The 14,122-nt window shown below is 41.2% G+C and overlaps 1 protein-coding gene and 1 long non-coding RNA gene across 2 annotated transcripts; both read left to right on the top strand.

Moving 5' to 3' along the window:
• Nucleotides 1–166: 166 nt before the first annotated feature.
• On the top strand, nt 167–2,673 carry LOC117776380. The gene is made up of 4 exons (XM_034610245.1): nt 167–296; nt 849–884; nt 1,236–2,227; nt 2,667–2,673. Exons 2-4 carry the CDS (start codon nt 855–857, stop codon nt 2,671–2,673), a joined length of 1,029 nt encoding a protein of 342 aa, XP_034466136.1. The 5' UTR covers nt 167–296; nt 849–854.
• A 251-nt stretch (nt 2,674–2,924) lies between these two features.
• On the top strand, nt 2,925–13,841 carry LOC117777137. Its single transcript, XR_004616560.1, has 3 exons — nt 2,925–3,665; nt 9,305–9,309; nt 13,831–13,841. It is a non-coding gene; the product is annotated as an uncharacterized LOC117777137 (long non-coding RNA).
• Nucleotides 13,842–14,122: the final 281 nt, after the last annotated feature.

Raw genomic sequence — 14,122 nt, 5'->3', positions numbered from 1 at the left:
GAGGAGAAAGAAAAAGTAAGTCAGGCCAGAAATGTAAATCTTACATTTCAGGCAGATAGGAAGGTATGTGGAATGTGGTTAGAAGATAGCCATGGTAGAGTTCTAGTTCTGTTAGGGACATCACCATTAAGGAAGTATACGTTAATTAATGACAACGGAGACTGAAGGTTGAGGGAGATTGTAGTCTTTATGTATATAGGCCTCAACAGGAAGATCAAGGTGATTATAGGTGTTCTTTTTATGATCCACGTTTTGGGAGTGAGCGGTCCGAGTTGGGATTTAGAGTTCGTATAGTGTCTCTAGTGATAATAGGTGAGAATAAGAATATAGACCTCCAAGATGTTGGGGAAACAAGAGAATTGACGACGATGACATCAACTCCCCAGACGAAAGCTGGGAAAATGGAAGGGAAATCTACCCTTTTAGTGTTAAAAGTTATTGAAGGTATAAATGTATCGCATTTAACTACAGTGGCGCCTCAGATGATTTCTATAACGCCACCTCCTTTGAATACTGTGATCAGAGTTAAGTTAGGAGGAACAGCTTACCTCCCTTGTCGATGTGGAAGGTGGAATGTTGGTAGTAACATTCCTCCCAAGTGGGAAAATAGTCGTGGTGAAGATGTGTTGTTGACAAGACCTGAAGTTGATATTGTGCCTCGTGATCAAAGGAAGTATGTTTTGTATAATGACATGAGGTGGTTGAAAATTAAAGATGATTGTTCACTTGTCCTGCGTAAAGTTACATGGGAAGACCAAGGGGAATACATGTGTACTTATTTAGAACCGGAGTTTAAATTTGTTCCATATCAAAATTATTGGATAAAAGGTCATATAACTCGTAAAGTGACACTCATGATAAAAGATTTGAGTCCTATTGGAGTTTTCACGGTTACTAAAGGGGTTCAGGAACAATTTACCACAGTAATTACTCCAATGCTGAATAGTACACAGATGAAGCTTGTTACTTTAGCTCCAGAAACAACTAAGAGTGTTCATACATCAACTCAGGCTACTACTCTAGCTATGACTTTGAAGGGGATGAATGCTACAACAGTGACGACATCTTTGACGTCTACGACATTTGTAAATGTGACGCAGACATCTGACATGACACCTTTGACATTTAAGGATGTGGTTAATGTAACCCAGAAGCTAATGTTAAAGATAGAGCCTAGGGTGAACAGTAGTAATGAGATTGTTGAAGTTAGAGAACAGATGATGGAAGAGAATGATGCAGATTCATCTGTGACAGCTCAGAGGACTATTTCAGACGTAGATAATGATTTCTTTAACTCTGATCGGACACCAGAACATATGACTGATCAATACCATACATTACAAAAGAGAGAAACTAAATGGAAGGCGTTTGGGTTTGATCCTTCAGTATTACAAATTGCAGACCCATGGGCAAGTAGGAACTTATGGTTCCAGCAATTAACGCATTCCGTAAGATCGGTTACGAATTGGAATGGTCCATGTGTGGTAAAGATTCCATCGCCGAACTCATGGCCTTCAATTTTAGAGACTGTACCAGACCCACTAACCGCTATATGCCAAAGTTATGCACTATCGTGGCTGTTGTATCAGCAGCAGTCAGCAGAAGATATAGTGATGGCTTTGTCAGTACATCTGTTTAAGTCTAGATTTACTTGTTCTTGGTTGGGGGAATTACCATATGTAAATTTACTTGATCAGCATGAAAATATCAAAACGGCGGTCCCTGATATAATGGAAGTGACATCAGTGAGAGCTAACAGCTGTTTTTGTTCAAATAATACTCATGATGGGCCGGGAATGTTTATGGGGATATCAGATTGTGACGAATATATGATGGACTTGGGTAAGCGTGGACATAAGATGAGTAATGATTCGTATGAAGTAACTTTTGATGTACCACATCAGAGACAGAATATAACTTTAAGGGTGCAGATCCAAAGTTTGCCTGGGAATGTGACTATAGGGAATTTCAAGGATATTTGGTGGGTTTGTGGTGATAAGGCATATATATTTCTACCGTATGGGTGGACAGGATGCTGTTATATGGCAACGTTGAAACTCCCATATGAGGTTTTTACTATGCAGAAGGGAAAAGGGCCAGATGAGGTCCAATCTAATGTCGTTTCCGGAAGTAGGAAGAAACGGGAGATGGCACAGTTTAACAATTTGGAATCGTACCATTGGAGAATCAGTTTAGCAGAGAAGTGGGCTATAGGATTATTTCCATGGTATGGGGTGACATTCTTGGCAGATCACATTGATAATATTACCTATACCCTACAGGGTTTTGCAAACGCAACCATAAAAGGTTTTGAATATTTGTCAAATACTGAGAAAAGCCACAGACTGACGTTGCTAAAACATGACATGGCTCTTGACTATATTTTGGCCAAACAAGGTGGCCTATGTGTGGCTTTGAACTTAACTGGGAATGCTTGCTATACTTTGATTCCTGATAGTTCTGATAATATGACTAGTGTTATAGATGCATTGAAGCTTATAAGGGATGCGTTTGGCCCGTCAGAAAACGCTGGATGGTCTGCAAATGCTTGGTTGCAAGACAAATTAGGGCCAGTAGGAGCAGTGTTAGTTCAGGTTTTGGCAGCACTTGTTCTAACGTTGAGTGTGATGTTTTGTTTTTGTACGCTGTTGTTGACCTTTGCGAAGGTTATGATATTGAGATGGGTTGGAGTTGTGATGCCCGGTGATCAAACTCAGATGTCATTATTATTTGGTGCTGACACGGACGTTGATGAGGACGACGTGATAAGGGTGGATGTATATCCATTTTGAATATCTGATGTTATTATAATCCTAACATTTACCTCTGTTATTGCTTAGTTATTTTGTAGTTTCTTCTTATATTAGAGGTGTGTGTACAGGGGGGAAATGGACAATATGACTTATAAATTCACATTTACTTAAAGAGTGTTAATCTATATTTGATGTTTGATTTGTATCTGTTTTGTATGCAAAAGATACTGGTTTTCTTTTCTTTCATTCTAGAACATATTGGGGGAAGACCACTGTGAGGGTGGTTGATTGTTCAGGGACTCCGATGTGTTGAATGGATTCAGACACTTCAAACAGAACAATACGAATGGACTGAAGGACTCTGAACAAGGACGTATGATACGATATCCAGATTCAACACGTCATCGATACTACAACTGAGAATCAATGCTGCTGAGAAACTACAGTGTTATACATTCTTATGTTTTCTCTTATATATACGCATGAATAATATTAAAATTGAACTATATTCTCTGTGTGTTAATTGCTAGGAAAATGATGTTTTCTGTTATTGGGTAAATATACTGGGACCTCAGATGTTTTCTTTTTCTTGGTGTTTAGGGATAGAGGGGCTAGGCAGGAAAAGGTCCGTTGGAAGGTGCGATGGGTCGACCAGCCTGACTTTGGACATTTGTTTTGTTTTGATTTGCTGAGGGTTCCATATGTATTTGCTTAAATCATTTCCTTGCACAATTTGCTAAAATTCCTAATTTCATTGGTATGGAGTACTATGTATGGTCGCCTAGGCAGAGGGGCCGTGAGAGAATTTTCCCGTCTAGTTTGTTTGATGGATATTTCAGGAAAGATAGCTGCCTGATGGGTTTTTCACTCTCACTTTTACGCTCCATACAGTTGCTTTATTATTACAATTATGTTACAGGACGGATTGTTATTTTTGTCATGATTATACACTTGTATGTTTTATTCTTTTGTTCTTTCGAGACTTTGTGAAGTCTCGAAGGGGGGAAATATGTGGTGTATTTAGTTAACATGGATCATTTTGACACGTGTGTAAAACATAATGACATGTTTACAGCTAGCGGCGCCTGGTTTCTGGACTCTCAGACTCCCTAAGTGTTATTACAATATGTTACTTGTTAGTTATCTCTTCCTGAGAATGCTCTTTGACCTGTTAGGTGGAGAGGTTCCCATCTTCAAGTAGGAAGCATGTTTCGAACTAGATGCCCCTATGTATGATGTCATTTTATCTCAAGTTTTGGGCGTAAACAAGTTCCCTATATGAATGCTTGTCCGGCACCGGCGACTCAGACTTCTGAATTGGCCGAGAACGTCTCCGGGTGTGCCGGTACCCGTCCTGACCTGTAACTTCTGTGTAATAAACCTTATTATACAAGCAAGAACGGTGTCCGCGGAGATTCCTTCATCATCATCTTCAACATCACTGCTGCTTAAATATACGACAATCACACCAAACATTCTGTCTTGTCAGAGAAGAAAATTCGTAGATGTAACTAATATCATCAACAGTGGCTCTGTTCCAGCTCCTGTAAACCATGACAGTGTGAGGGTGAACCAGCGTGAACACCAGCACCCAAAATACTGAGGCAGCTGAGTGGGATTCAGCAATAAATATGTTTTACACATGTCATTCCTAATGTATCAAAATGTGAGTGAACAAGGTCTATTTAACATCATGCTCAACACTAAATTCCTGTTCTACCCGAACCACCAAGGGGATTTCTACATTTCGTTTATATTATGTAACTATATTTATTTGAGCATCAACAGGATGGTCAGAGAGTTGAAGGTTGAGTCAGGGCTGTTCTCTCCACAGCAGACAGGCAGACAGACAAACTAGAGGCTTATAAAACCTGCCTTGTAATCTCTCTACTGCCTCAGAGACAAAGGTCACAAGTTACAGCCACTGTACCTACCTGCACCTGTATAGTATATTATATAACTTTCATACAACTGGTCATAACAATGCTTTTTAATGATGAGGCAAAGATAGAAGAATATGGAAGATGGATCAGAGGAAAGCATTCATGAGACTACATCCCCCAGTAACTTCTTTGATATTGAATATTAACAAATGGACTCAAACTACTACTACTACTACTAAACACACACAAATACACACAGAGAAATGCAGTATTACTGAATCTCGTTGAGAAATTTGTGCAGAAATGAGTCTAAAGTCAGAGCTGCGATCTCCTTTCTCTATCTGGTTCTGGCTCTTTCTGTTTGCCTTGTTTCAGAAGTCAGCATTCTTGTTCATGTTTTCAGCTCCAGTGAGTCACCCTTCTCTCTCTCTCTCTCTCTCTCTCTCTCTCTCTCTCTCTCTCTCTCTCTCTCTCTCTCTCTCTCTCTCTCTGTGTGTGTGTGTGTTTGGCTGCTATTTCAGCACTTTCCAGTGCTATCGATTCAAACCAGCCTGCAGGGGAGAAAACAGGCCCCTTACAGCTACACACACACACACACACACACACACACACACACACACACACACACACACACACACACACACACACACACACACACACACACACACACACACACACACACCAGTTATATTATCTGCTATAGCCACAGAATTGGAAGGATAGTTATACACAATTGAAGTTTAAATATCATACATAAATAATAAGCAAACAACAATATAATTATATGTCCACTTGTAAGTTCACAGATAAACAGTGTGTGCATGCATGTGTGGATACAGTTCATGTAAAGGTTTATATGATTCTGTGACCTTCACTTACAGTACTATGGACCCAGCAGGGAAGAGAAGAGATGAGAGGAGTTACGCATACGCAGCCTGATGACTCAATGCTATACTGAAGCTCTACAGTGTGTGTGTGTGTGTTTGTGTGCGTATGTGTGTGTGTGTCAGAGAGAGAGAGAGAGAGAAAGAGAATACGCGGGGTCGATTTACAAGGTTAAACAATTTTGGTATATCTGTTTACATATGTGCTTGATGAGTTGTGGAAGCACGTGTACAGTTATTTGCATGTGTTAATGGGTGAGATATGAGTTCTCTCTGTGTGTGTGTGTGTGTGTGTGTGTGTGTGTGTGTGTGTGTGTGTGTGTGTGTGTGTGTGTGTGTGTGTGTGTGTTTGGGGTCAGTTTAACAAATGACATGTGTCTAAAGCAGTGTGAGAGCATCAAGAGTATTGGTGTGTTTGTGTGTGGAAGAGAAAACAAAACACAAACAGATGTTTGTTCCCAATGAGGCAGGGCTGTGTTTGTACATACTCCCAGTCAAGGTCATACACACACACACACACGCAGACGCACACACGGTGGGCACATGATAACAGTTACCTGTTTGTATTTGGAGACATGTTGCATATATGCATGCACCCCCGCCCCACAACCACCACACACACTCACCCTCTGGTGCTCGAGTGAAGGATACGCAGCAGGTGTGGGTCAAACCGACAGAGCCACATCGCACCTCTCAGCATGCGGTACTCCTCCGCCACTGACCTCTGTTGAAAATAGAACCAGGAAGTAGTTATTTCAGGATCTCATTTCCACCCACACCAGGGGTAGACCACAATTAGCACAATAGCTCTGTCTCTTTGACTGCCTCCTACTGACACTCCACTGCCTTCCTCACTCTGCCATTCACACTGACTGCAGCTCTGTGGAGCGTGATGAAGAAATGAAACGATGGCACATTTTCTGCCCTGAAACAAGCTTCATATTGATATTTAGGTTGGATCATCACCAATGCTATAGCAATGTAATCTTTTGATTATTTTCCAGTGAAGTAAACAACAACTGTTTGTCATTATCCAACCCTATCTCCGACAAATTAGATTCCAAATTTTCTTATTTGCTTCATTTATTCCTTTTTGGAGGATACATGTTTGTGGCTTACTTTGCAAACACAGCAACATGTTTTCAGTTTTTGCCATCATTTCCTGCACAGAGGTCACAAGGAGGGGACTTTGACAACAGAGACTAGGGTTTGTGGGGTTTAGGGGTCAATGTGCTTCAAACAAACCAGCCGATGGATGGATGGTCAAACACGATATAAAATGTTTATAACTTTCTGAAAAAGGAAAATCTGAAGAGCAAACCAACTCCACACGTGAATTTCCCCAAGCCTGTCAAAGTGACAAAATTTTAACTTCTCAATCTCTTGTTCTCCGATCTTCACACTACTCCCTCCATCACTTTGATTACAACAGCCTGCCTGTCTGAGGAGAGACAACTGGACACTGTGCACACCTCTGTGCAATGGCAGCACAACACATTGTACAAACTTGTTCGCTTCAATCATATCCTGGCCCTCGAGGCGACTGAAACGTTATTATCTGATATGAAGTGACTTACAGTGGGCTCCAAACGTCTAAGACCACAGTCCTGTCTATTGAATGGGATGTGACATTACGGTCGTATCACACAGCTTTAATCATATAGTGTGCTTTTCTTCTTCGAAATCAAAAAGCAAATGTTAGTATCCAAATAAATAGAGAACTCAAATTAAAGCAGCACTATTTAGCTCTTGAGTTGAATCAATGCATCAATATGAATACAAACGTAGTATTACTGTACGTCGCTGTCCTTGCAGCCACTCCAGATTTTATTTGCTAATTCTCATCTATTATGTCGTCTCAGTCTAAATCATCCTTTCTCTCCATTTCTCTATTCCTCACACTATTTCAGTCTCTTTACACAGTTTCCCTGGATTTAGCTCTGTCTTTGCTATTTTCAGTTTTTTTCTTTTACTTTTCATCCCATCTTGTTTTCCATCCAGTGTTTTTGTACCTTTCTTCCCCTGCCTGTTTTTTTTGTCAGGACTTGGCAGGGGTTCTTTCTTTTCTGCAGTCGGTGTGTACGAGTGCGAGCTGACAGTCTCTGTGTATATATTCAACTGGGCGCTTACTGTATGTTTGGGTGCATTCATTTAGTGCTGGCCCAAAATGCGGAAATTAATCTTTCCTACTGGTTTTTACAAGTTTGATTTGAACTACATCAGCTATTGCCTCCAATATTCTCATTCTTTTAAGTCTGACACTGACACACGTTTTCCCCATCTCTTCAGAACTGCCTTAACAGATGAAACTCAGACCATAGACTCTATCTGTGCTTGTGAGGCTGTGGATATTCCTCCTCGATACAATATGTCATGTTACATGTGAGATGGCTCTGGTTCAACCCAAGAGAGTGGAGTATTAGCTGTCTGCTTTACTTTAACAGTAAAAGCGTGTTTGTAACCCAAATGTTGCTAGGCTATAGCAAATCACCTGGTTTAACAGGTTTTGCTGCCACAGAGTGTTAAATGTACTGAAACGAAACAGGAACTCTGTCTAACAGCCAAGAATTACATCTGTCAGACGCTGAGCTCCAAAAGACGGAAGCCTGCAAAGTGTTTGGCGTCTGAGAAAATAATTATGGGAGAGGAATGAGAGTGCAGGAGGAATCGACTCTGGGACAGAGACGTCCAGCCGAACAAAGATTTTGTATAGCAGCCAAATGTCTTTTCATTGTCAGATGTTTATTGGAGGAAGAGACGAACTGCAGATTAAATCCATTCACGGTTTCTCTTATTTTACCAATGTTTATTATGGTGCAGTGTGATAACTGACAGAAATGTGAAGGACTTCAGGTCATAACTTCATCAATGAGTCGATTCACTTTTCTTCCTCCCAATGTCTGAGAATGACTGTTGCAGATGACAACCTATTTTTTAAAATAAATATTGCATTGATAATGCCCCCACTCTGTCTAAGCCTTCAGGAAACTGTATTTATAATGCATGGCTGTGCAGTGTACAGCTGTTGTAAAATGGGATCACAGAATAGATGGCTGCCTGCTAATCTGAGCTTTAGCTGCTTTAATTTGTCTCATCCTCTCACTGTCTCTGTTTAAGGAAGCCGTGTACACACAGTAACTGTTACACACACACACACACACGCAAAATGAAAACACACTGGCACAGCAGAATGCACAGTCTAAACACACACACACACACACACACACACACACACACACACACACACACACACACACACACACACACACACACACACACACACACACACACACACACACACACACACACACAAGGCTCCTACTCTTCATTAATCTTCACAGTGCAGTCTTTGGACTGCAGAAGGAAATAGTGTAACAGTCAGCCAGAGTTCCTGTATTGAACAACTTCCAGTATTCAGTGTAAACTGATGCATCACCATCTCCGAGACAGCAACATCACTGGAGACGCATCTAATTGTTTTCTTTATCACCCTTTTTTTGTGCTAATCATAAAACAATTAAAATCCATTTTCTCATTTCCTTGCTTATGGAAAGCTGCAGAAAAAATAGAATGCGTAAATTCTGTTTTTGTTATTGGATTGAGTCACTTGCCAAACTCATTATTTCCACGAGTGCACGGTACAAAGCTCCTGATAAAACACTGACTAGCTGTGACAAATGTTTTCATTTTTCCCTATTTTATGCTGACGCAAGGATCTTTTTGTCAAGCATCTATTGATTTTCGCAGACTATGGTGATATACAGGTAAACACAATGAATTTCAGACTGTGTCCCTCTTTGTTTGTTTGCGTCTTTCACTCCGGGACAACACTGTCCTCTCCCAGTGATTAGCTTGCTTTGGTTACCCACCAGTAACAGAGTTGCTCTTTTGAAGTCGATCAGGTCTGTTTCTCTCACTGAGCTGTAACCTCCCGTCTCCATGGACTCAATTACCCATAGACTGATTCTACATGGCTGTTGTCTCCACCATCCTTTGAAAGATAAGTGCATCCAAGAGCAGAAAACTATAGACAGCAGTAAATAAAAGTTTTCTTGTTTATATTTTCTGCAAAACCTTTGATCCTGAATTTCTGTTCAGAATCTGATTAAGCAAACTTGGCCACTGGATAAAACAGTTTTCTACTTGAGGTAGATTCTGCAGCTGTTCTGGAGCTTTCAATAAAACAACATGAGCTTCATCAGCTGATGAAGGCTGTACACAGCTGTCATGGAGAAGAAGATCCTCCAGTGTCCATTTGGTTTGACCACTTTAAAGACTCAAGATCTCTCTGGACTTGACTTTGCAGACAGCAGAGATGCGCCAGGGTCAGTTAACTGGTCAGTTCTTTCAAACAGGTGCTTTTAACTTTCTTTAAATGCGAATGACTCCTGATCCGTTTTTTAAGAAGTTCCTTAAATGTCAGTTATCCTTGTTTTTCTGGATTTCATTCCATATTATTTTCCCAGAGCCCTTAGTATCTCTCTCATTAATTTATTCCCTCACCTCAACCTTACTGGAAACTAAACTTCCCATCACCATCGCCTCAAAACGCTGGCCTGGAGACAACACACGCAGACACGGCTACATATAAAAAGCTCTCTTACAGCCTCCAGGCTTCTTGCTCTGGTTGTCACTGTTTGTCTGTTATTTGTTTGGATACACAGAGTGCTCTGAGATTTCAGTTTTGAGAGGAGAAGAGCAAGTTCAACTCCTGTATATATCCTTTGTTCCTGTCTGTCGGTTTGCCACCCACTGGCTTCTCAGCATCTCTCTGTATTTATCTCATTTATATCTCTCCTACAGAGGGGTGGAGATCATTTCCTGTTTCCCTCCACCTTTCTGCCTCTTGCTTTAGGACAGAGATAATTAATCTCTCATGAAACTCTGAGCCCTTCTCTATGCTTACATATCCTGTGTCAGTGTGTATGTGTGTGTGTATATATATGAGTGTGTCTCTATTTGCATGCATGCATCTAAAATTGTGTGTGTGTGTGTGTGTGTGTGTGTGTGTGTGTGTGTGTGTGTGTGTGTGTGTGTGTGTGCGACATGCTAATTTGATTAACTGGTGTAAACAGTTATGCTAGCGGTAATGACTACCAAGCAGTCTGCTTATCATCATGAAGATAAAGCCATGGATCAGGAAGTGTGCGTCTGTGTGTGTCCCTGCACTGTAAGCCCAATGGGCAATGTGCCTTTGTGTGCTGTCTGAATAAGTGTGCGAGTGTGTGTACATACTGTGTGCTGGCTAATTTGTGCGTGTCCATGTGTGTCCGACCAGTGCTAAAGGCTTTGTGGCCATTTTTAATGCCTGTGTGTGTCGATGGACAAATATTTAGTTTAAAGCCATTTCAACATAGTAAGGTTAGGGTTAGCATTAGGGTTTGGGATAGGCCTTTCGTGATATTTTATATTATATATTATATATATTATATATTATATATTATATATATTATATTAGGTTAAGTTAAGGGTAAGGGGCTTGATGCTCATGATGATAATTTCTCCAAATTTTCTCACAGGTGTATATGTTATTGTGAAGAATAAACAATAAACACCTTTCGAATCTAGCATCTCTGGACAGCATGGCTTTACATTAGTGAAGTCAGCTAATCTGGGATATCATGTAAAATGGCACTAATAAAGTTTTATATCTTGGGCTCTTTAAATATTAGCAGAAACATGTTTTTGCTTTGCAGCTACATATGTCCTTTAAATGAAGCAATCATTTTCATTGGTCTGAGATAACTAGGATGAGCGGAGCAAAGGCTGCTCCCACAACTCCCATGGAAACATGTCCCATGTCCTACACAGTAGAACCAGTCCTCTGTGGCTTCGGGGGTCACTTTTATCTCCATCAGACATTTTGCAGGATTTGCAGGAATTCTTGTTAGTTTTTTTGTCCAGTGAAAGAGTTTTCCCTTGAGTATAATATTAGTATGTGTAATTAATGAGCCATGGGCTGGTGAGGTGGGGGGGTGGGGGAGTTTAAACCAGCTTTTTGATCCTCTCTGTCTCTTGGGTATTTGAATGAGATCCTTGAATGACATCAGTGGCACAGTTTGGCATCATCCAAATATCTTATCTCCTGTTGGCAAATTGGTCCGAGCATTAAGTTTTAACATCGTCCTCAATAAGGAACTCAACTCATTTCTGTTCCGCCGATTTCATTTTGAATCTCAAAAAATTTCAATTCAATTCAATTTAGTGATAACTAACTGAATTTTAGCTGTTGAAGAACGGTTTGCATCAATAACCTACTTATACAGTTTAATCTGCAGCGGAGTTGTATTCAATTCCACAATGTGCTCCTCTGTTCCCCTCACGGCTCTCTGCTCAGCGTTTAGGTTCACACCACTCACACACACACACACACACGCTCATACTTGTACATGCTACACTCACAAACATAGGCATTAAAGCTCACAAGCAGAGACGCTAATAAACAGAGAACACACAAACACGCCGGCACTCACACAGTGGCAGAATGCAACTGGGAGGCTGCTCCCTTTCCTTGCCTGGAGAGGGAGAAGCTTATTATGGAGCCTTATTGAAGGCTTCAAAGAGTTTAAATTAGGGTGGAGAGGAGGGATTAGGAGACGAGCAAGAGAAAGAGGAGGGGAGAGGCAGAGGAAGATGGGGTAAGTGAGAAGACAGGACAAAGACAGAGGGAGGGAGGAAGTGAGGAAGAAGAGAGGTGCAATATAGAGAGGATAAGATGTGGGGAGGTTGGAGAGGGGAGAGAGAAGGGATGGAGAGGGCAGGCGGGGGGGAGGAGATAGACAAATGGGAGGAGGTGAGTCAAAGGGTTTGCTGGCTCATGCTGATCTTACACTAGACGATGTTTGAAGTGATTTCAGAGTTTATTTCCTAGTGGGAGTCTCAGCACTCGCTTGGAGTAAAACTCAGTCACAGCAGCCTTAATACAGCCTCTGCTCATAATGACTGCTCTGACAGAATCAAACACAGTGGTGCTCGGTGGGAAATGGCTTCAGGTGCGAGGGCCAAAAGAGTCTGTGTTCATCTCATGATACAAAATACAACACATGCAACCTTGACGGAAACATAAAAAGGAAGCATGCTGCAGTTGCCTTAGAAACAACCACAGAAGTAAAATGTTCCATCGCAATGTGATACAGTGAACCGACACTCCCAGTGTCTATCAATATCACTTGGCCTAGGGATGCTTCTCAGTGGGTTCGATTGTTTTTCTGTGCCTTCAGGTAAATGATTCAACCTGTACATTGCGGGTATTAACACAATGTAGCAGATCATGCTTCTGCTATTGTTGAATATTTCTCAGGAGAAAACAAAAAGATTTGGAGGCTTGATGAAGGATGAGTAAAACGATTCAATACAATGCGACAGCCTGAATAGACTCACAAACAAAGGACTAAAATTAACATACAATGTGTCAAAGATTTTGGGGACACAAACGATTAAATTTTTTCAATTTCTTCTATGTTCAAATATACACCGGGTTAAACAAAATCTGAATCTGGTGCCAAACTTAACACTGGAAACATTATGAGACATTGTGTCATGACTAAATGCACTTATTGGAAACATAATCATAAATGGGTCACTTCTTGAAAAGGTTTACATGCGCTAATGTTCAGAAAACACATCGGTTTCCTCAAACTGCTCACTGCTGCAGCCCCTCTTATTAGCATCTGTCGGAAACACTTAGTTTTAACTCCTGGTTCTTTAAGGGCCCCCTCCTGGTCTGTTCTGATGGGCCAGCTGGCCCACTCTGTTGTGGTTGGTCAACTTTACCAGGCTTTGTTGGGGAAGTGCCAGACTAGACACTAGGCGTGTATAATGCAACCGCATTGGGATGATGTCCAGTGACATCACAATGATGCAGGAGTATTAAAAGTACTGGACGACTAACAAGGTGTTTCAGGAGCTTCGGGAGCTGTATTGTATTTAAAGGAGAAGAGTTCCCTTTAAAACAGACTTTTTAACTCTGCAGACATTTTACATCCCAAAAAAACTTTATTACACACTAGAGTTAAGAAAAACTGAAAAATCATTTTATATTAAATATGGTTACGCATCAGTGTGCAGCGTCACCCTGCGGAGTTCAGCAGGTTCATTTAAGCTCATACAGTATTTTGACCAATACTGACACAATCCACTGGACTTGTATTAGTTTGTATCTGACATTAACACTGAGGTTAACTGTTAGTTGTAAAAAGGAGGGTTAGATACACGAGGGGAAGAAGAATAGATGAAGAGAAAGAAAAAGAGTGAAGTCATTGAGATGAAGGAGAGGAATGAGAGAGAGACAAGAGGACAGAGGGTGAGCAGAGATGATTTGTCCTAGAGGGATGGAAAAAGGCTGTCAAGGTTGCTGAACATGGCGCAAAGAGAAAAGACCGGGACAAGAGCAAGAACAGAGAGTAGAGGAGATCAGAGGGAGAGGGAAAGAGAGAGAGGGGCGGGGGGGAAGAGAGAAAAAGACATTAAAGAGGTGGGAGAGAAAAATAGAGGGGTAAGAAGGAACAGAGAAGGGGGGGGGGGGGGTAGTGCGACTCAGAGGGACAGAGAAAGGCTGTCAAGGTCGCTAAACAAGCAGCAGGGAGAAGGACCTGGAGGGATT

Source organism: Hippoglossus hippoglossus, chromosome 16 (genome assembly GCF_009819705.1).
Source record: "Hippoglossus hippoglossus isolate fHipHip1 chromosome 16, fHipHip1.pri, whole genome shotgun sequence".
NCBI lineage: Eukaryota > Metazoa > Chordata > Actinopteri > Pleuronectiformes > Pleuronectidae > Hippoglossus > Hippoglossus hippoglossus.
Note: the sequence above shows the minus strand (reverse complement) of the source record. Positions and strands in the feature narration are given on the sequence as shown.